We start from the raw sequence: 23,365 nt of genomic DNA, 5'->3' as shown, positions 1-23,365 counted from the left end.
AGTGGTGACACCTAACATTTCTTTAAAAACTTTAAACTTACAAAATTAACAACGATTAAACGGGTGAAATTATTTTATTTGATATACACTTTTAACGGGTAATGAAGCATTTAATGTAGCTCACAATCCATGTATAACACAAGTTACAGTATTTACACAAATACTTCCCACCAAAAAAACGTAAACAGAAATCATGGCTAAAATCAAGCAACAAGACCATTTAGAAAATATAAAAATATCCCTTATAAGAAGTTGTTGATTGTGCACCTGGTTAACACAAGGTATGTGCAAATTATACAATAAGGCATGAGAACAAGAGATTTTTTCCTTCACATAAATCTCATTTTAGTCATTCAAGTTAAAAAAATTATAATCAAAAACCATGTCATAAACAAGATGGCAAATAAGAAATCGACAATTCAGATATTACCAAAATCTCTCATGTCATTGTGTCTTGTATTGAATATTTATAAAATGAATAATAATAAAAAAACGATTGTGCAATATCAATCAATGTGTAAACCGTGTGGTGTCCCTTTGGCCTTCTGGAACGGCTTACTGTGAACATATTTTATCGGCAGTGTATTCTCTGGACAGCCCAAGGCTGGACTGTGCCTTCCCCAAATAGCGTAAAGAAAATGGCTCCAAACATATTGATTCCCGCTGAGATGTAGAAGACAATTCGCCACTCTGCATTGGTGCTCTAGATTCAAGCAAAATTTGTAAGCATTTGTTGCTCTGTCATAAAATGATTGTTACATGGAATACAGGAAAATTTCAAAAGCTGTCCAAGTCATTTGACACAAAAAACCTCTCCAGATCAATGCATTTTAAAAAGAGGAATACTATAATGCATTAACAACAAATGTTTGTGAACCGGTATAGTCTTATCTATACTGTTTTAATGTAACTATACTCATTTCACATGCATCATGCAAACTAATGAATGCAGAACTAAACTACTTAACTACTAATAAACTGTTTATGGTGCAAGAAACCTTGATCACCATTGTAAGTGGACCTTTTATATGACTCTTTAAAGAAAGACTAAATAAAAAACCAACTTACAGATTTGGTCAGAAATCCTGCTATTACTGGTCCCACCATGCCGGGTATAGTGGCAAATGAATTTGTGATCCCAAGCAATATTCCAGCATAGCTGTAAAAGAAAAGGTATTATATAATTTTGTCAAAATTTATGGCCACCTGCATAACTTTGTGAAAAAAAGAAAAGACGCTAAAAAGAAGTTTAAAAGAAGCCTTGTCTTACGAGGGAGCAATGTCCAAATGATTGATGTTAAATCCAGAGGCTGACATGCCCCCAAGAGATGAAGAGATGGTGAGGAAAGCAATAGCCAAGAAGTAGTCACAGTTGGTATAACCAGCAGCTACTAGAAACACAGCTGGTCCCATCATTCCTGGACACATTCAATACATACAGACATATTAGCTTAACTAAACTATATCTAATATGCAATGGTTGTTATATGGACAAGATGTTATTTGTTATACCTCCACTCCAACCCCACACTGACCTACTGGCATTTTTTTTGTGAGAACATTTTCATACAATTGTCTCTCTCAAGTATTGCCACACTTGTACTGTACACACAAAAGGATTATTAAAAAGCTACAACTACACATATTACCCTATTTATATTTAAATCACTCCATCAACATTGCCTGAAGAAATGTGCATAATGTTACATGATGTCATTTTGTGAGTCTTATGAATGTCTTACCCACTAGAGTGAAAGCTTTACGCACAATTACAGTGCGGATGAGACATCTCTCTCTCAGGAAGTCTGCCAGCTGTCCACCCAGCAGAGTCGCACACCAACATCCAATGTAGGGTAGAGCAGACAGCATTCCATTCTAACAGTGACATCATGAGTTAACACATATTACACATATCATTCCTGTCTTTAAGCGTCTTTATATCAAATATACAGTACATGTTTAAATACAGTATATATAACCTGAGATCAGCTTTGCACTCACCTGCTGGATACTGAATCCCAGAACATCATTCATGTATGTGGGTAAGAGTGTCAACAGTGTGTAAAATGTCCAGTTGTAAGAGAAGTGCGCAACAACTATGGCCCATAAGGGCAAGGACTTGAGGATTGATGTCCATGGGATATAGTCTGTTGTTGGGGACAGCTGCAGCAGGAACAAGAAACGTTCTTAAACGGTATCAATCGTTTTGAGAACATTAACTATATATTAATGCCTACTTAAAAACACAAGCAGACGCTTATCAGTGTAACACTTCATACTTCATTTTTCAAAGATGACGTTATATAGAGCCTTTCGGTTTCTGTTATTCTTTTGTGCGAGTTGGGACTGTTACTGACAAAGCAAGCCCAGAGAACAAACCAGAGGAGACCAACAGCACCTACAAAACAGACAAACATAAATCAGATATCGTGTGTGTGCATTAGGGATGCTAAATAATGTATGTGATATTCTTTAGCATTTCTTAATAGATATTCAGATGATGTGTTAGTCTGTATACAATTTTTTTATGTTTATTGCACTAGAAAGCCTGATATTCATCATTTAGAAATAACACGAATAGTAATAAAAAGACACTTACCAAATATATAAAAGACATATGTCCAGTCTAGGTAAAAGCATATCTGGCCAGACAGGGGAAGGGCCACTACAGTTCCCAACTGAGCACCTTTAAAAGGAAGGAAAACCAAATAATAGTACAAATACTCACAAACAATAAGTAGATTGTTGAGCAAATAATAGGAGTACTAGGGTACCTGCATAAGAGATAGTGAGCAGACGACTTCTCTCCAGAGGTGGTGCCCACAATGCCCACATTGCATGCATGGCAGGATACGATACTCCCTGACAGCCCAAGAAGGATATCATCAACCTTTTATAGACTCTCTTTCATATTCCAAAATTAACTGTTTATACAACAACAACAACGACCCTGACTTCGTAAAACATTACATTTAGGCATTTTATCCAACAGTTTTATTCAAAGTGATTTGACAACACGGACTGATTACAGTGAACAGAAAATCCACAAATTTAGGAATTTCTTTCTCTCACCTCCCCAATACCCTCCAACACCCTGACGGCAATGAGGTAACCAGCTCCAAGATCAGCAGCCAGTGGAGTCAAAAGAGTGAAGATCACAGTGCAAAGAATGCCAATACCCAAAATCCACTTGGTACCATATTTGCGTGCCAAGTAACCACCTGGTACCTGAGTAAGGATATAGCCATAGAAAAAAGAGCTCAAGATCCAGCCCTGAGTCTCTGAATCCCAGTCATAAACCCGAGCCTGTTTAGAACAACAAAACCTATATTAATACAATTGAAATCTAATCGTTTAAATACAAGACTTTCCTTTTCAATTCAACACTTAAACTTAACATATAAGAGGTTTTGTTATGTTGTTTAATCATTACTTTTTTTCTTAAAGGGGTCGTATGACACGGCTAAAACGAATATTATCGTTTGTTTTAGATGTAATGCAATGTGTATACATGATTTAAGGTTAAAAAATGCTGTATTTTCCACATACTGTGCATGTTTGTATCTCCTCTTTGCCCCGCCTCTCTGAAACGCGCAGATTTTTAACAAAGCTCTGAAAAGCGAGGTGCGCTATGATCGGCCAGTTAACCAGTGCATAGTGATTGGTCGAATAGTGCAAGCGTGTGACGGAAATGTATCGCCTCTTACCATATTTGGAACATCAGGTTCCAAAGCAATTGTACTGACAGGTACGCCCATCTTTCTTGCGTATACATTTGTGCGGTCTTAGTCAAATCATACCACGAACTGACGTGGATTTGTGGGGGTGTGGTTACACGAGGCGTTTCAGGCAGGTCTGGGTGAGCATTCGCTTTTAGATAGAATACATCTTTTGTTGCGACACTTTTCATTTTTGCAATTTTACGTGTCTAATACATGCATGGGCAACTTATAACAGAAAAACATGTGTTTGCGCCATATGACCCCTTTAATCACAAAATTAAGTGTTTGCTTATGACATATATGTACAGTAATCACATGGCCTTACAGTGTGATTGTGTTTGGGTACAGGGCTGCTGTGTCGAGGACAGACAGATGAACTGGAGTTGGGTCTGGAGCTGTTTTTCAGCATGTCAACCATTGCCACGCTGAGGTTCACCCTGAGAGCATATGCCACAAAAAAGCCATAACAAGACAACAAAGCCAGTCCATAGCGTGAGGAGCAACAGGCAGGAGCTGAAAGTACAAATGGAACCAAGTGTCAATCACAAGCATGTCATAGGAAGTCTGTTGAGTAGACACACATTACTGTGGCTTCTCCAGTCAATTCAAATGGCCTACTGCAAAAACTATGCAACTTAACATTCCACCAGAGTACTTTTAAGAGCCATGTTCATTGCTCTGTAGTTTTCGGTATGTAACATGAAGTTTATCATGAAGTGGCCTTCACAAATACCAAGAACTGCCAATACATTTATTCATTTGGCAGATGCTTTTATCCAAAGCGACAAACAACTAGGGGAGCATATAAACATTTTGTCAACACACTAAACAGTACCGTTAATAATGATATGAGGAAAAATAACCCCAAAAAATAATAGGAAGGTAAAGAAAGTCTCCTACATTGACTGAGAAAGAAGACGTGATTGTATGTTTGTAACTAAAATGGGGAAACTATTAAACATGTTCAGGGGTGTTGCCTGCTACCTATCATGTGACGTTGCTTCTGAATTGTTTATGCAGACTGCATCACGTGCCGCCAAAACAACTAAAGGACAATGAACTTGAGATTGAATCACTCTTGGTCGCACATGCAATAACATGAAGAAATTCACGACATCTGAAATTCAGTTTAACTGCGTTCTATACTAAAACTATGCGTTTTTAGCACATATTGATTATTACTTTGACTTAGTACATTAGTACAACTATGCATGGTTCCTACGTTTCATTGTTAAATGAGCGTTGTAGTTACTTGTGCACAGATACCTAAAAGTCATGGGGTTAATGTCTAGTTACCTTTCTGAATGTCGCTGCTGTTTTTCCGGCGAAGTAAAGGCTGGACATGATCTTCAGTTTCTGAGTCTGATGCTGATGAATGCTCCATATTAAATGCTGTATGGCCGCCTGCCTGACCAGACGTACACAAGCAATGCGGAAGCTGCGTTACTGTCAGCACCAAACATACCAAAATAAAAGTCCGCTAGATTTAGAGTTTATAAAAAAGATGTACATAAATATGTATTTATTTATTTTAAGGTTATACATTTTTTAGGTATAAACAAACAGCCAGGACTATGATAAAGACAGACAAACAAAGGTCCAAAATTGCATGTGCGTATGATATTAGACACACACACACAAGACATGCAGAAGTAATCCCATGTAATCCAGTAGGTGGCGGGAATACACCGTTTAACCTTGGTTTGCAACCGCCATTAACTACCAGAAGAAGAAATCATTGCGGCGCGTCCTTGCGAGTTCACCTTGCAATACTGGTCTTCACGAGAACACAAGTCCGTTCTTTGCGTTCTTGGAATTAAGAAACGCGTATTGTTTACATCAAGCATCACAATGGGGAAAAATTCTGATCTCAGTACTTTTGACCGTGGCATGATTGTTGGTGCCAGACGGGCCGGTCTGAGTATTTCACAATCTGCTCAGTTGCTGGGATTTTCACGCACAACAGTCTCTAGAGTTTACGCAGAATGGTGTCAAAAACAGAAAACATCTAGTGAGCGGCATTTATGCGGACGGAAATGTCTTGTTGATGAGAGGGGTCAACGGAGAATAGCGAGATTGGTTGAAACCGATAAAAAGGCTACGGTAACTCGGATGACTGCTCTGTACAATTTTGGCGAGCAGAAAAGAATATCAGAGCGCACAGCACGGCGAACTTTGAGACGGATGGGATACAAGAAAGAACCTGTCCAGGTTAGTCAGATCATTAGGTCGCAAAGCGTCATAAAATTTGCATCTCGAGCTCAATTAACACCAAAATGTATATTTCAGGTTGTTCCGGATAATACGCATGAGCAGTGTAAGGACGAGCCTACGTTTCACAAAAGTAACCACCAAGCTACGATTGTTTCTATGGAAACCGAAAGACACTCCAATGACAATCACAGTATAGAAGAGCAGACGGAATGACGTTACACTCAGTTTCAAGTGTTTGAAAAACACAAATTTTGAAAAAGTATGAATGTATTTAATTTTTTCTATTCTTTGCTTCTGATCTCACTCGCTAGATTCAGCCTTTTAGTTAAAGAATATTAGGCCATTTTTACAGTTTACACGAGAGAAGGGGAGAGTGAGGACAGAGGGTGAAGAAGAAAACGATTATCTCAAAAGATAATCACATTTCATAGTTTTGTTTTAAAATGCCGAGAGACTAACGTTATCCGTATAGTCTCTGTTGTTGATGTCAATAGTTTTTGTACATTTGCAAATAAAATTTGTAATTTAAGTTTGTTCATCTGTTTCTTTACGTTGGTTACCAAAGGCAACAACACATTCTAAACGGATTAAAAGGGGAAAATACTGTAAATGACCAATTACAAAAGTAGTAAAATAAAAAAATACAGTTTCATAATAGTACATAATGCTACACAACAAAAGTTGTCAAACATGACTTTCCCAGTCACCTCGTATATATTATGGTCAATGATAACGGTAAAATTAAAAATACTTTATCTTACACGTCAGTCCAATTTAACTGTGCAAGAAACGATATAAATACATACTAACTGGTGTTATGCAGAGCGGGTATTATGTTTCAACATTATAATTTTATAATTATCCACTAGGAGGAGCCACAGTCCTTCAACAGTACACGGGTACACCCAGACTGTATAAAACATGAAAAACACCAAAAATAAACTTCAAAGCCTGGTTAAATGATTACTGTTTCACCTACCTGTTTATTTGAAATCACAAATGACAAGCCCTCCTGGCTTTGAAGCAGAAAACATTTAGCCTACCTACCTGTTCCCAGAAAGGAACTGACAGGTTACTGTTACATAAAAAAGATTGTAATAACAGATGAGACAATTAACATTGGACACAATTTATTGTGTGCAAAAGTGTACATAAAAAGGCAAATATGAAGAAATGACTAAAGAATGAATTCTTTTAGCAGACTCCAGATGAATACACAATAAATTTGCACCAAGAGCTTTAAGATCTGTGATAAATTCCCGCACAGATTACATATAAATATGTGTACACTTGTCAGGCTTAAAATATCTTGTTAAAACGAACCACTTTTTAAAAATACATTTCAAGGCTTAAAACATGTAGTTTATGTTTCAGATGAATAGTGTTTTATATCAACATTACATGGTCAGAGCGTTCCAGCTCGGTCTCTTTAAATGCCCAGAGTTTACACCGAACATGCACACAAAGTACATTAGTAGGAAATCAAATACTTGGTAAGTTATTGTAGTTATGAGTATAGTTATGAAGGTAAAGCATTCTCCATGTAACTCATCTTTCCTGGTATTCTATAAAGATAGCACTTTACACTAACAAATACAAATAATTTCTGTTTGCTGATATTTTCTACCAGTCTTTTACCATTATTCCTTTTCTTCCTTTTATGTCATTTTTTCGGTAACACTTTACAATAAAGTTCAATTTATTAACATTAGTTAATGCAAGAGTATGAAGTAACAATCATTTTTGGTATTATAGCCTTCTGTATATCGCTGCTTTCCTTTGAAACCTTTAGGCTATTGCCAAATTTCTTGTTTTTTATTTTTTCTAATAAATCATTAATATTAGTCACCCTTTACGTATGTTTGTCACTGGGTTTTGCAAATATCTGACCTATAAAAAGTATTATAGTATTAAGTGGTTGTCAACTTGTTTTTTCTATTTCCTGAAAAACAGCAAATTTGGACATACAAGGTTTCAGAAGGACAGCGAAAATGCTAAAATACAGTTACATTATTTAATGTATTATAAAGAAACATGAATTAATAGTAATCAATAGTATAAATGAACATAAGCCTAGATTGATAAATGTTGTAAATATGTGTTGTTAACATTAAAAGTTTACGGTGCATTAACTAATGTCAACAAATTGAGCTTTGAATGTAGTGTTTTTATTCTCCCACTTTACCTTGATCTTTCAATGTGCCCTACATGCCAAAAACCCTTTGTCTGTTCTGGAAAACCAGCAAGCCAGAACCGAAATCAGTACAACAGTAGTATAGTATTTTAGAACAAAGTCAATTTCGCCATGGCCATTACAACCACTAAACTTAGTTTACAGACTAATGAATTTTAGAGGCTGGTTGATCATAATTCATCCAAAAACAACAAGACAAACATCACTGGCAACAATGCCTGGTTTGGTCATATCATCAAAGAAATACATGCAATACTATAACAATGAATCAAATATGGAAATGCAGTTTACCAGCAACTGCAAAAATATCATGAATCCGATTTACATTACAAAATAAGACGGAATGTATATCAGAATATCCTCTTCACTTTGTGCAATAATGTGTCCAGTTAAGGCATTGAGCAGTGCCTTACATTTTGCAAAGCATTTAAACACCACCACAATCATAGCAAAACAGACCGGCAAGGGAGACGCAGGGCTTTGGGAAAAGGAAAAATCCAATTAAACTATCTGGTAACATACAGAATGTGCAGAGCTCTACCATAAACACACCAAATGTTGCTAATCCTCAGCCAACCCGAATGTGTTTTAGTTCGAGCATTATTAAAGCAAATACGCAACAGTCCACCATTTTGCAGCATGGGTACAGCTTTTCTCGCGTGATGGTTGCGTGCCACTTCCCAAAACTTTTGAAATAGTAAAGACAGAGCATACAAAAAACGCTGCATCTGTCAGACACATTCTTCCTTCCCTATTTCCCTCCAAACACATTTTCCGTTTCCCTCTTCGAATGCAGACGTTGGCAGTGTTGCTATGGAAGGAGATGAATAATGAGGCTGAGGAGTTTGGAGAGAACTTTTTCTCAGTTGGACACTGTGTTACCATTAAGCTGGTCCGAAGTTTCAGTCAATCTGAGGTTTGGATTTGACGGTAAACAAAGTAAAACGGTTGCGGCTGTGGCCGGCTGTGAAGTTCGGCCTTGATCCTCTGTGGGTGAGTGTCTGGGGTAAGCTGCTGTGTGGTTTCGTCTGTCAAGAGGAACAGTGCGTAGTTCTCCGGATCCGAAACTTTAAACCTTTCCGCGCAAATCTGGCACACGTCTTCCGTTGTGGCGTAAGGTTGCACCTGAAGCGTTTTGGCTGTGCAGCCATTACTTGCATCTTGCAGTGCCACCCGCAAATAGTTCTTAATAGAGATGAGAAGATATCTGTGTCAATCCCAATATACACCAAAAGTTAACTTCCTACATCCATAGAGCTCCACTCAAAATCAGACCAAAACTTTAATGTCTAAGGATGAATTTACCTGAAAATCATCCACAGATGGAGTGGTTCGCTGGGCAGTGCGTCTGCGGTGCCACTGGTGCAGTGTGTTACGGGTTTCTGAGCTCAGTACACGGGCCGCCTGGTCCTCCTGGAAGTTCTTGATGAGAGACATTGCTCCGTATGCACTGGTCAGGTAATAGCCACCTTTAAGGAAGAAACAATGCAAGTTTGAAACCTGACCTGAAATGATGCAGTAACTCAGCAGTTACTTCAGTTGGATGATAGTAAAGTGAAACCCTAATGTACCTTCTCCATTAAGCAGTGATGGGTCGAGTAGCTCCATCATGTATTCAATTTCATCATCTAGTTGTGGCATGTCACACTGGGCCATCACATACGTCAGCATGGGCAGGAAGTCATCTGCGCCGTACATCCTTCCTGCCATTATTACAACAAAGATTGAAATCACGAATCCACGCAGAAGCATTATAATCACAAACAGATAAACTCACATACCCGAGTTGTTTTCCATGATGGTGTAGATAAGTTTGCAAACATTGAGAAGCAGAGACACCTTCTTCTCCGGCGAATACATCTTGCACATGTTCTGGAACTTGTGGCGAATTTTCTCTATAGCAACAGGGTCGGGAGGAAACGCCCCGTCCACTCCCATCTCCTGGGGCTGCTTTGTTTTGGCCAAAACCAGATTCTCTTTCAGCTGCTGCCAAGTTCCACTGCTCACCTGGAAGTCCTGTAGCGCGGCCTCTATTACAGGCTTCAGGGGTTTCAGCACACACTTGTGCATGGCTTTCTCCATCACTTGGTCTAGGGAGGGAAAAAGAGGACAGTTACAGTTAAAAACTCACAACAAAAATAGTGAGACAACATAATGTTAAGGTGTATGAAATTAAGCGAGGCTGCGAATTGAAGCACTATGGTGGCTGACACAGGACTAAGATGTTGTCACGTTTCCGCTTCTTTGCAGAAAGAGATAACATATTTACGAAACGCGCTCTGTAGAGCAGTTTGTCTGTTTAGGGCTACTGTAGAAACAACATGGCGAATTCCATGTAAGGGGACCCTTGGTGTATGTAGATAGAAATAGCTCATTCTGAGGTAATAAAACATAACGCTTCATTATGTAAAGTCACCTCTGAAGACATAGTTATGTATATTAAATTGCATTTCTGTCAATAGATCCTCCAAAAAATGACACATAGTACCTTTAAGAGATTAATATCTGGTAATAGACTGACATATCTAGCAGGTCTCAGCTGGCCTGAAGCATTAATACCCCTGAATCAAAATAAAATATCTAAAAGTTGAACTAATGACTGAAACGGACCATGAGTGACTATGAGCCACCTCCCTGGGATTTCCAACATGGCACACAGTTCCATTTCCTTGGAAGGGAAATACCTGCTCTCAATATTTTTACACCTGCTTTTTCAACAAGAACAAAATGTTTCCAAAACAGTCTCTGCTCTCCTGTGACTCAAGAACACAAGTTTTGTCTTGTAATTCTGATTGTGTAAGCATGGCCTGAAGGTCATACCTACAATCTAAAAACAACTATAAAGTGGAGGGAGTGTACTGTGTGCAAGTAAAACCACCTGATGTAAAACGCATAATATAATGTTTAATCAGGCTTTTCAGAACGCTGACTCTGAAGATGAGGCTGCTTCTGTCAGCACACTTACAGACCAATGGGGAAGCAACACCGTCATTTGGTGGCACATTGTGTACTTCTGTTTTATATTATTTTTGTGTATTTCAAAATATAAGAAAAATATATAAAGAAAAAATACTTTTATTTCATAGAATAAAAGAATTTGATCCTGGATGCGATTAATCGTTGAACAGCCCTATATAATACGCCCTTTTCACAATGACGTCACTTAACTTCCGCCTTTTTGCAAAGCAGTGTATCATAACATCCGTCTTGCAACAAACAAGAAGGAGAAGAACTTCCGTTTTGCCGTCGCGCTGGAATTTAACAACAGTGAGAGAAAAAAAACTGACAGAACACGTATTCAAGTACTTATCCTAGCACCTTCGCTAACACAAAAAGAAAACAAAACACTTACCTTCATAATCAAACGGGTACTGTTCAACGAAGAATTTGTATCCTTTCTCTAGCTTTGATCTTGTCGTTAGCGAAAATTTGTCTGCAAGACGTTGTACATCATCTAGACGTATTTGTGGCAGATGCGCAAGCCACTTGGTAAACTCCATTCTGAGGCGCTAGTGGAAGTAACTTCTTGAGTTTTACTGGCGGTTGGCAAATCAGCTTAAGATGCATTACCGCCACCTTATGAACTGGAGTGCTAGCGGAAGTAATGATACACTGCTTCGCGGCAGAACGGAAGACGCGTGACGTCATGTGAAAAGGGCGTATTGCTTCTACAGGCAATACTCTAGGACAGTGGTCACCAACCCTGCTCCTGGAGATCGACCGTCCTGAAGATTTCAGCTCTAACCCCAATCAAACACACCTGAACTATCTTATCAAGGTGTTCAGGTTTGCTTGATAATTACAGACAGGTGTGCTGAAGCAGGGTTGGAGCTGCAGTCTGCAGGACGGTCGATCTCCAGGAACAGGGTTGGTGACCACTGCTCTCGGAATATATTACGCTTAAAAGGTTGCTAGACTTTAAATGACACGTTGTAAAATAAAATGCAACACCTTATTTCCCTGTAAGCTTGTCTTAACTTATGTATGCCAGGATGAATAAATCATTTTTGATCGTAAGAACCCAACAAACCTGTTTGGGGAAGTAAGAGTACGTAAACATTCTGAGGAAATGTAAAAAAAAGCATCAAAACAAAGACAAGCTGCTTGTTGCCAAATGTTATCAATGTTATCTTGTCAAGTGTCCACAACAATCATCCTGTTGAAGTAAGAGTTTCTATTTTAACCAGCCACGGCTACTGATACACCCACTCCATTCTCAAGAATATTCACACTTATCACTGCTAATAAACACACCTGTCTCCTGTCTTGCATCAGGGGGTTTAAGAGTCCTGACTGGCTCTGACAGTTCAATTTGAGTCCCTCTCAGCTTTTGGGAGATGACCTGATCATCCTGTCAGGGTCTATTTTGGACTAATAACAATCTGACATTGCAACTTAATAATGAATCATAAACGTTTATTTATTTACTAAGCTGAGTTTACATATGTGCGAGAATAACGAAACTACAGAGTGCTACAAGAATCACGGAACACGCACAATGGAGGTTGCAAGTATCTGACCAAAGAATGCTTAAACTGACCAATCTGAATCAAGTATTCAAGAGAATCATAATATGTTATATTTGGCAAGGACGTGACTTTTGGACAACAGGAAACAGAGGGATGCCTCAGCGTACATGGATGTGGTTGAGTTCAGAAACATCAAGGCGGTCTCTGCATGAAAGGTTATCTTGCAAGGCTTGCTTATATCTCTCAAAACATTCTCGACCTCTCTGGTGTCTGTACCGCACCACAGTCTGAGAAACGAAGCCACAGTGACAGGAGAAGTGAATCCGCTTACTCTTCCTATAAGAACGCATGTCAGCGCTAGGGTTCTGAAACACGGCCACAACCTACGTCACATGAGGCTAAGAACAAAGACACACACAAACTAGACCAGACAAACAGACCATTTCAAATTCCCCTTCACTGTCTTTAGACCTGTGTAAATGAACTCTTTCAGGATATTAAATGACAACATCAAATAAATCCCTTTCTCGGGACGTTTTTAGAGGAAGTACTCAAAATAGTGCAGAAGTACAAATAAAAAAAAAACGTGGGCTTAAAGTAGCAACACTGAGTTTTTCCAGAGACATCAACACAAAAAGTATCTCAAGGCTGTTATGAGATAAAAATATAAGTTAAGAAAGCAGGAATGTTGGCTCTACCCAAACAAAGTTATTGTCAGAATAACGTTATCTTTTAGAGGTCATTGACTGTGAATTCAAGCCTATCTGTACTCTCCATTTGTGTCACAGATAATTCTCTCCGACTGCATATATCTCACAGCAATGGCTCTTATTGTTCTGGACTTGTTTAAACACAACACAACAAAACCTGCTAGTCAACATAGGCAGCTCAATTGGGTCATGAAATCTGAACAAGTGCCCTCTTCTCTGCATTCATGCCTGACACCCACATACTCGCAAGCCTGAATCGACAAACTGGAGGGGTTACGTCGCATCGTAGGAGGGCTATATTGGAAAGACTGGCACTCTTGGCTGGGGTCCATCTGGGGAACATCTGGAAATGGATTCATTCCCCAAAACACACAGCAAAGCAGGGCTTTTTCCACTCCACATGATGAAGAGAGGAGCTGGGTCTGATGGATCACGCAATCTTCGGTAAGAACCAAAACAAAGCCCGGCAGAGCTAAAAAGCAGCCATCACGCTATAAAGAGCAACAAAATGATCAAAATTGTCAGGAAAAAACTGCACGCAGCTCTTTGTCTAAGCTTTTGTCAAATCAGGACCACGGCAATATGCACACTTCTCAGTTCACTCTATTGGCTACTTGTAGCCACCCACATTAAATTTAAGTGTCTGATAGTAACTGACACTTCACCCTCTTACAGTACATCTCATCCTGCCACCTACAGCATGTTTGGTAAATGAGAGACGATAACTGAAACAACAAAAAACACACCTTTTCCACTTAACTTTAATAAAAAAAAGCGTTGTAGACATAGTGTTGCCTACTTAGACAAAACACTCCATTTAGACAAAAGTGTCTAGTAAATGAACAAAAAAAAAATTCTGGTTGTAGACATTGTAAAAGTAAAAATCTTTATGACTAAACTGCTTCAGTATGTAGATTTATAACCCTTTTACCGTAAGTGTGTCAAAGAATATAATAGCTGATGGTTGACAGTTAAAGGCGTGTGGCCAGTTATACAAAAGAGACACTAATAGTTCTCTGCCCACACATGAATATTCTTGTCTATTTGTCAGCTCAATGTGTTCTCTGTGTCCCTTATGTCGTGTAAAATTCTTCTAGACCGAGATCATCAAGTGAGGTTCTTGCCTCGTGCAACACACTTACAGATGTACACATGTACTGGACCTAATGAAACACGTTTTCTCGTGCTTTCTCCACAGCAACACACACGGTGAAGTGAATTGATTCAATACTCCAAATCCAGTATTTAAACTGCACACTGCCTATGCAATAAATCATTAGTTGTAACTGACGATGGAGCAGCAGAAAGTCCTTGTAAATCACTGGTATTAGGGTGGTTCCTGTTTACAGGAAAGTGGCTCAGATAGAAACAGCTATCAGCCTCTTCCAATCCTTCATATCAACATCAGATCCTTCCTGATGTCACATTCCCATTCCACAGCCACCCCAAAAACAAGCAAAATTATCATATGGATGCATTATATTTATGAAGAGATACATATGTTCCAGTTTGCATTTGCAATATGCTGGCAAACCAATTCTATACAACTGCTATTTGAGGCATTTAATAATTACATTACTGCAGCATATTAACCAATACATAAGATGCGTTTAAAAGTGTTTTTGCTTCCAAAATTTACTTTATAAAAACATTTTATTTACAATGTGTGATGTTTTGACCTGTCAGGTCTTGATGAAGACCAGATGATGACCTGAGGTGAAGCATCTATAACTACACAACAAAATCTGTAAGCAATAACAACCTGTGGACATTTACTATGTAAAAAATATATAATGGTATACAACTAAATACGCCTATATTATATTACGTGTAATGTCACTGTTAAACTGATGTTCTTATGTGGCAGTACATAATCACATAAGTGCTCACTGGGACTTTATCCAGCTATGCAGATAAAATAAATCTTAAAAACAGTGTTGGTCCACTATTTTGGCACACTACAAATTCTAGGAATAATCAGTGGCATCAGATTAAGGGGATAGTTCACCTTTAAAATGAAAATTCTGTCATCATTTACTCACCCTGTTGTCATTTAAACCTGTGTGGTTTTCTTTCTTCTGCAAATCACAAAAGAAGATATTTTGAAAAATGTTAGTAACCAAAACAGTTGGTCCCCATAGACTTATATCTTGTCGACACAAAACCAATGCAAGTCAATGGGGACCAACAGTCTTTTGTTACCAAAATGTTTCAAAATATCTCCTGTGTTCTGCAGAAGAAAGAAAGTCATACATACAGGTTTGAAATGACAAGAGGGCTTGGAAATAATGACAGAATTTTCATTTTAAATGTGAACTATTCCTTTAATCAATAATTCAATTTCCTTTTCTGCACCGAACAGTTTGTATTGAGGCAAGGCACCCTTACCTATCTGATCTTCTGGAATGAGGGATTCAATAGGTGGGTCAAGCTCAGAGCTCTGCAGCAAGTAGGACTTCATCTGTGTCATAAACTGTCTGAGAGTCTGCAGAAGATCTGAGCCTGACGTGTGGCATCCGCGGTTCTCCTGCAGGAAGCTCACGTAGTCCTGCACCAGGCAGCCGAAGTAAGTTCCTTTATCCCTGGACTGCTCCACGATCTTCCGAACGGCTCTTTTCTCAGGTGTCATCAAAGAATTGAAAACGCCGCTCATCTTGCGCAAACGTCCTCTCAGTGCACGTGGCAGCACGAAAGTGCCGGCATTGTGCTGCTTCAACTTCAGAGGTGGCGGAACCTCCTGGTCACTCTCCACGTTGATGCCATCGTCCTCTTCTTCATCCAGGCTGCTGTCGCCGGTGGGGCGGTCGGTTCCGGAGGAGGTGGCTTCCATGGGCAGAGAGAAGCTGTGAGTGAAGTCGAGAGAGTCTGAGGACGAGGTGGAGATGCTGATGTCACTCAGTCGCTCTCGTCCAGTGGAGTTGTGCTCGTCTGCCGGGCTGCCGTTCTCCATAGCATTGGAGTTGTGCATTGACACCTTGGCTAGACTCCAAGAAACTGCTTCCTCAATGGTCTGATCGTCCAGGGCCACGTGGCAGCGGATACCGTCTGCATCGAGCAGGGTGGAAGAATTCTTACTGCGGGACGAGGGCACCAGGATGGGTTTGCTGAACCTTTTGGGTGGAGAGGACGATAAGGAATTCAAGGAGGAACCTAACCTCCCCAGCAGGCTGCTCTTTTCCTGAAACGTATTGATCCAAGAAACTGTCTCGGGCATGGTCTTTTGTCTACGAATGATGCCCGATCTTCTGGAGCTGAACCGGGGAGGTGGGGGCCGAGGTGGTGGGGAACGTGATGTACTCTTGGAATTGATTTGACTGCTGCTTGAAGGACAGAGAAAGCGACTCTCCCTGTTTTCCTGGAGCTCTTTGTTTCCCGGGGATGTTGATGTTTCTGGATTCTTGGGCGATGGGTTGATCTGGTGTATCTGCAGGAAAAGGGGATTGATGAAGCACAATGCTCCGTTGGATTGACTGCATTCAAGCTGGGATGGAGTACGAGTCCGTGGGATCACTGGGACGCTGTGTTTAGGGGAAAACTGTTTTAATGTCTGTTGCGAACTTTCACAAACAGGCTCTCCGATAGCAGAACACTTCCACGTAGAGCACAGCTCAGAGTCCCAGAAACCTACAAAAACAAAGCACAACACAACTCAATAAGGAACCAAATGAAAGGAAGAAAAAATAAGGAAGAAAATAAAAATCAGCTCATTCCCTAAATCTCATGAACAAAAAAGGCATTGAATAATTATGGCAGCTAAATCAACGTGAACAATTGAAAAACAGATAAAGAGGAAAGAAGTTACAAAACAATAAATAAAAGGGGAACTCATTTGAACGAATTACCGATATAAATCAGTAGTAAGTAATTCACAAAAAAATGCTCAGGACAAAAAGTAAACAGTCAAAATGCGGTTTCAGAAGGAAAACCAGCACTGCACTGCATACAGTACAACATGACAGAATCAAGTACACTCCAATGTAAAACGTTTCAAATGACAAACAAAGGAAAACAAACTCAACTCAATGAAAAATAATAGCAATTTAACAAGATTAAAACATTAAAACTTACATTATGCCTATTGAGAAAGTCTTCAGGCTGTGTATAGATAGTTAAAGCTAGAAAAAGGTTACACGTCTACACTCTATGCAGCGACTCTACAGTCTGATTTACGAGCAGTATAGAGTAGCGTTGGCACACACACACACACACACACACACACACACACACACAGAGTGAATGGTGTGAGTCATGCATATTGATGAGAGCTAGTGGGAGGAGCACAAAAACTTTGCTTCTCAGTTTTCTCTCTTAGTTCACACTCATTTATTCTGAAGGCCGCCCCTTGTTTTCCACTGATGCAATGCAAGAGCCTTCCTTTTCTTTGTTTCAGTTATGTGGCCATTTTAATTTTCAGGAAAATGATACTTTTCACTTCCCATGGATTTACGGATTATTGTTACATATTGGTATGACTATCATTTCCAGGAGGTTAGTGTTTCATTTGAAAAGTGAAACATTTGCTAATGCAGTAATACATTTAAAATCCATGTTGTATGTTCCATGTTGCCAGCTGTCATCGAACTCACAGAACAAGCCAAAAAAATGAAATAAATGAAACAGATGTAAACGGCAGTAGACTATGAATGAATGAGAATCAATGAAGATGTCTGAAATGCAAATATTAAATGCAATAATCTCACAAATGTTGGTGTTTGGCGAAAATTGTTTCTATTGGAAATTTTACGTCACCTAAAGTAAAATTACAAGTAAACAGAAACTTTTGATATCAATCATCTACAGTAACTCATTGTGTGAAGGAAAACAGCAAGAACAGATTGCATCATTCTAACAGTTCATCAGAATAGACACACCTTTACTGAAGTGAGGTGAGGTGACTGCAGTCTGTTTTTGGGAAATCTGCACCTGCGTATACGGTTTCTTTCATCTGTTCATTTGATTGTTCTTCCTGTTTTGTCTCACAAAAGCTTACAATATATTGTGTTGGCCTCTTTTGCTATGTTTGCTCTCATCCTGAAATCTTCCATTGTCCTCACTTCACCCCAATTGTCCCAGTCACTACAGTAAAGTCAATGTGCAGCTGGAATTCTTGGTGGAGTTTCTTTTGGAAGAGGTCCTGGCATGAAGGTACCACACCCATCCCTGCTCTCCGAAACTCTGAACAATATCAAAGCTTCTCTTACTTGAAAAGCTACTTGAAACTCTGACATCTCTCTCTTGCTCAATTCAGTTAGGTTCCCTCTACATTTATAATGCATTTTAAGAAAACAGGTGGAACCACTCACTGTGCACAACTAAATCAAGTTCAGGCAAAAAAAATGAATGCAGATAATAGCTCGTTGTGTCATTCAAAAATAAAACGGCACATTTTTTGTTTTCCTGTGTCTTACTATAGGAATGTTGTACTGTACGTCAACTGCACGTCTAAGGTGCAATGTTACAGCAGACACAGAACACACAAAACAGATCTCTGTTTGACAGAGACATTTACTAGCGTCAAACACATCTGCGGTCAAAATCACCTGCATCATCTGCGTATGTTGGCCATATGAGCTGTGTTTTAAATGGCATAGGCTGGATGTTGACGTATGCTTGCTAGCAATAACACCTGTATTGTCAGTGCTCTAGGACATTTGCAACTGTTCCCAAAAACCATGTTTGGGTGTAATACTACACAGCAAATGCTAACACACAACAGAATCAGATATCAGACTGGATTACACACAATGCCACAATTTATTTCATAGAAAACATTACACTGTTTTCTATGAAATGGGCTTAATCTAGCTCCCCCAAATCTGCTGACTACCTCTGACTCATGGCAACTACCACCATGACCGGGGCAAAAGTGTTGTGTAGCCTTAAAGGAAGAGTTCACACAAATATGAAAATGACCTCATAATTTCATGCCAGATGTATATGACTTCCTTTATTCAGCTGAACACAAAAGAATAGTTTCATATTAAAGTGTGTTATCTTCTTATATGGGGTCAACATGGTAACGCTCAAAAAAGCACAAACAGTACGTCCATCATAAAAACTAATCCAAATGTGTTAATAAATGTCCTCTGAAGCGAAACGATTTGAATTATTGACAGATGTATGTACTTTTTGGAGCTTCGCCATATTGACCCCCATATAAGAAGATAAACTCACAGCATTTCAATATAAAATGATTTGTTTTTGTTCACCTAAAGAAATGAAGTCATATTTATCTGAGATGGAATGAGGTGAACCAAATAAGATCAGTTTCATATTTTGGTAAACTATTTGAACATCCTAAACTTGAAGACACAGCCTGTCTCTCTAATATGGTATATATATGCCGAGTATATTTTAGCTGGTGACAAATCTGTAAATAAAATGCTTTGCTAACATGCTTTAAGTATGAAGGTCTGCTGATTGCTCAAAAAGGCTCTGCCTGACCACTGCCATGCTGAATGACTTAAAATGATATTATCAGCAGTAGGTTTATTGTACACGCAGCATTACACCAGCCACACAGATAGATAACACAAACATGAAGTTGAGGGTCATTGAAGGAGCGCAGTATGAGTAATGTTGCTCGTTGAGAAACATTCATTTTTTCATGAACTCACCTTTTCCTAATTGAGCCACCTGCTCTAAATCGGTGGGTGTCTTTGCTGCACTGATGGCCTCTGGAAGCTTCAGGGTGAAGGGCAGAACATCCCTATAGAGAGAAAATAGATGTTGAGAAGAACAAGAAACATTGCAGACATGCTTTGCAGACATTGCATCTGATCTATGATTCTTCCGGGGGGTTTTCTTAGTCCATTATTAAAGAACTCAATGATTCTTGATAAATATAAATATTTTTCAAAACATGTTTCAGTGTATTCAATTATGTTTGGAGCAGTATCGATTGTCTTTCAGTATTGAAGAACACTGTCAGATACAAAAATATTATGTCAAGCTACTTTTGTTGCCATTTTCAAAACTGATGGCTGATAAAGTTGTGGGTCATGATTAGCCCTGTGTCTCGAGAATCAGGGTGAGTCTGGTAGACAGAGAACACGTGGGCTGACTTTGTAAGTGGACATGATGTGGCGAGAACACAAAAGTCTGCCATGGGTCGATGAGTCTGGCAGACATTATATTACAAAAGCAAGCTTGCAGGGGTCGGTCGTTTCGAAACATGTACACTTTGATTAAACTTTTCTTTACAAGTAAAGAGTTAATATTTTCCTCGGACACATCCTGTTTTTTTTGTTGCATGTTTATGGTATGTTGATGTTTGGCTCCACAGCACTGGAATGCGACTGAATTAGCATCATCTGGTTTTACTCACACAAACATTCTAGTTTACTCTCAGAGAGTGCCTCCTTCCTTAACAAAACCCTATGATAGCAAACGAATACCCCATAAAAGACTGAGAGAAATATGCTTGGGTAATTATTACCACCTCCAGTCTTAACCTAACAGGCTTTGCTAAGCATGTTTTTAAGATTCTTCAGAAATGAATGACCAAAACAACAACACTGCTCCTCGTCTTTTAAATATAAAACAGACCAGTGAACTTTCTAACAAAACAAGATCTTTGGCCAGTGTGCAAAATTCTCCGATGATGAGGCTGTTTAGAGGTCCTTTTCGTTGCTTTCAGACTGGGATCATCTTACCTGCTGATACAGCAGAAAGCCACCAGCCGAAAGAGGTCTGCGAAGCTGATCCCTGAGCCCTCCAGGGAAAAGGCTGTAATACACACACCACACACACACACACACCACAGCCGGTTACACACCACAGGAATTGCAATAGGAAAAACTGCATGACCCAACAGTCTCTTTCAAAGGGAAAAGTAAACAGAACCAGATTTTAGACACTGAAACTTCACTTGACGGCCAATGCAACCCACAGGAGCTGACCCACTTATGTAGAGAGAGTGACAGATAAAGAGAGAGAGATGTGACTGGAGCAGAGTCAATCGCTTAAGGGAATAAAGTGATAGAGGGAGTTGATCTTATTTGAAAGGAAACTACTTCGGTGCTTAAATAACGTCGGTGCTTCTATATAGATTGGAACTAGACAGCTAAAACAAAGACAATGCAAGAGGAAGTGAAACACAGACACAGATACGCACATCATTAGCACTGCATAACGGATGGGAGGTTGGTGTCTTACTGTATTGACTCTCTTTAACTGGGAAGTTCCGAACAGGGCATATGTCATTATCCATCCGCAGGGAAATCACCTTTTTCTGTAGTTTAGGACACCGTCTCACCACAAAAATCTAGATATAACACATACAGACATAGAAGCATTAAGATGATTTTTACAGGTCCCTTGTACATCCAGCAATGTAAAGACACAACCGACGTCAGCCCTAACTGCAGCATCTAGGCACACAGTTCATTTACCCCGGCCGGCTGCAGCTGCAGAATGCGTCTGGCTTCCTCCTCGCTGAGTGACAGCAGCAGCCATACAGAGTGCGTCTGCATCAGTCTGTCCAGGATGCTCATGCGTCTGCGCAGAGAGTCATACCCAGAATCCCTCACTCCTGGCGTACCAGCGCAGGCTGTAGATTGCAGGAATAGGCCGCTGACCTCTCCTTCCAGCCTGTAGAAATGCATAAAACGACAGAAAACTGTGTTCACAACAGTGCAAGATCAAAACAACATTTAGTCATGGAATAAAGGAACCAATACTTCCACCTACTTTACAAACACATGCTGAAAAAATGGTTTTAGTAAAAACAAAACCACAACACATACATTATGCCCCTACCTTTTTTAAACAAAGGTTAATGAGCCACAGTGCATAAAGGCTTAAGACTTTTATAAGAGAATATCAATAAATAGGCTACACGATGTGCAGGGATGTACATGACTTTGGAACCTAGAAGTGAATATCTTATACATAAAAGAAATGTACATTAAGAGATTGATGTTTGTTTTGGTTGAGTTCATGGTTGGGACTCTAGTTGTTTTCAAAACTTCTACTGGTTGTGAAACACCTGAATTTATTGTTCCTCACACTTCCCTTCAACTTCATGGAATTGTGGTATTGCAAAATCCCTGAATGTCTTATGATGACCCTAATATAAGACTTGCTCCACCTACTGGAACAGACGGAGAAGTACAATAACACAAATTTAAGAATGTCAAACTTCACAACCAAATGGAAAACAGGTCTTGTTATGTCTGCTTTTCTGAGAAAATGTTAACAGTATTATGAAATAACAGCAATATCTATTGATTTTTTTATCAAATAATCCATCTTGTTGTTTTCATTTTTAGTGTTTTATTCTATTTTTAAATTCAAATGTCAGTGAAAATAAAAATAAGAAAACTTTTAATCTGCATGTATTATAATGTACATCAGTTACGCTCATATTTGGTATCTTTTCTTAAAGGCATTGTGAGTAAAACCGCTCCATATGTAACAAGCGCGTACAAAAGACCTGAACCGGAAGCGATGAGACCTGTTTTCCGGTTTCTGCATGTAACGCTCAGCATAAAGTCTATTAGCACAGTCCAAACACCAGGATTCATTCATGAAGCAACTTGAATACATGATGATACATGAATGTGACAATTTATGAATTCATATAAGAATGGTTTTACAAACTGATTTAGAATAATCTGAATACATTTCAATTTGTTCATTTTTCACGAAAACCATTGTTTTTACAAGTCTAAAAAGCAAACTATACATATTTAAATACAAAGGTACATAATACATATTTATATATAGTATAATATTTCATATGTTTCATTTATATCCAGTGAAGTTAAGAAGCTGAAAGTGATGAAGGATAAACTCACCCTTGTAAGATCTCAGTCTCTGGCTCTCTGGCTGGCTGGACCATCTCCTGCTTTAGCTCCGAGATCTCAGAGGAGAATGTGTCTATCAGCTACAGTAAAAAAGATCAAAACAAATACATGTGTGAAGAGCAGGGATCTTAACGCATCCTGACTGTGTGTTTGTCTTCTGGACGTTTTCTATGAATGGGAAGTGGCTAAATCTGGCATTAGTCATGATTTGATTCCAATTAAAAACCAGCAACAGTGTCCTCTTCCC

General features: G+C 39.1%; 2 protein-coding genes across 3 annotated transcripts in view; both read right to left on the bottom strand.

Moving 5' to 3' along the window:
• Window positions 1-40: 40 nt before the first annotated feature.
• slc17a5 (solute carrier family 17 member 5) lies at window positions 41-5,159 on the bottom strand. The gene is made up of 11 exons (XM_057342092.1): window positions 5,019-5,159; window positions 4,048-4,235; window positions 3,073-3,306; window positions 2,775-2,862; window positions 2,600-2,686; window positions 2,280-2,398; window positions 2,002-2,163; window positions 1,743-1,875; window positions 1,271-1,418; window positions 1,069-1,159; window positions 41-703 (listed from the first exon to the last, which is right to left on the bottom strand). The coding sequence occupies exons 1-11, from the start codon at window positions 5,104-5,106 to the stop codon at window positions 572-574; spliced, it is 1,470 nt and encodes a 489-aa protein (XP_057198075.1). The 5' UTR covers window positions 5,107-5,159; the 3' UTR covers window positions 41-571.
• Window positions 5,160-7,049: 1,890 nt separating this feature from the next.
• Window positions 7,050-23,365, bottom strand: part of rin2a (Ras and Rab interactor 2a) — a 31,907-nt gene continuing 15,591 nt past the window's right edge. Inside the window, exons 3-12 of one of the 2 annotated variants that reach the window (XM_057341893.1) lie at window positions 23,110-23,198; window positions 21,703-21,901; window positions 21,467-21,575; window positions 20,965-21,037; window positions 19,927-20,018; window positions 15,698-16,933; window positions 9,912-10,220; window positions 9,702-9,833; window positions 9,436-9,599; window positions 7,050-9,315 (exon numbers count right to left, since the gene is read on the bottom strand). In XM_057341893.1, the coding sequence (XP_057197876.1) occupies window positions 9,037-9,315; window positions 9,436-9,599; window positions 9,702-9,833; window positions 9,912-10,220; window positions 15,698-16,933; window positions 19,927-20,018; window positions 20,965-21,037; window positions 21,467-21,575; window positions 21,703-21,901; window positions 23,110-23,198 (2,682 nt within the window). In that variant the 3' untranslated portion in view covers window positions 7,050-9,036. Of the gene's footprint in view, window positions 9,338-9,435; window positions 9,600-9,701; window positions 9,834-9,911; window positions 10,221-15,697; window positions 16,934-19,926; window positions 20,019-20,964; window positions 21,038-21,466; window positions 21,576-21,702; window positions 21,902-23,109; window positions 23,199-23,365 lie in introns of both variants that reach the window. The other variant, XM_057341894.1, reaches the window with a different exon arrangement.

The sequence above is a fragment of the Triplophysa rosa genome, linkage group LG9 (genome assembly GCF_024868665.1).
Source record: "Triplophysa rosa linkage group LG9, Trosa_1v2, whole genome shotgun sequence".
In the NCBI taxonomy this organism is placed as follows: Eukaryota; Metazoa; Chordata; class Actinopteri; order Cypriniformes; family Nemacheilidae; genus Triplophysa; species Triplophysa rosa.
Note: the sequence above shows the minus strand (reverse complement) of the source record. Positions and strands in the feature narration are given on the sequence as shown.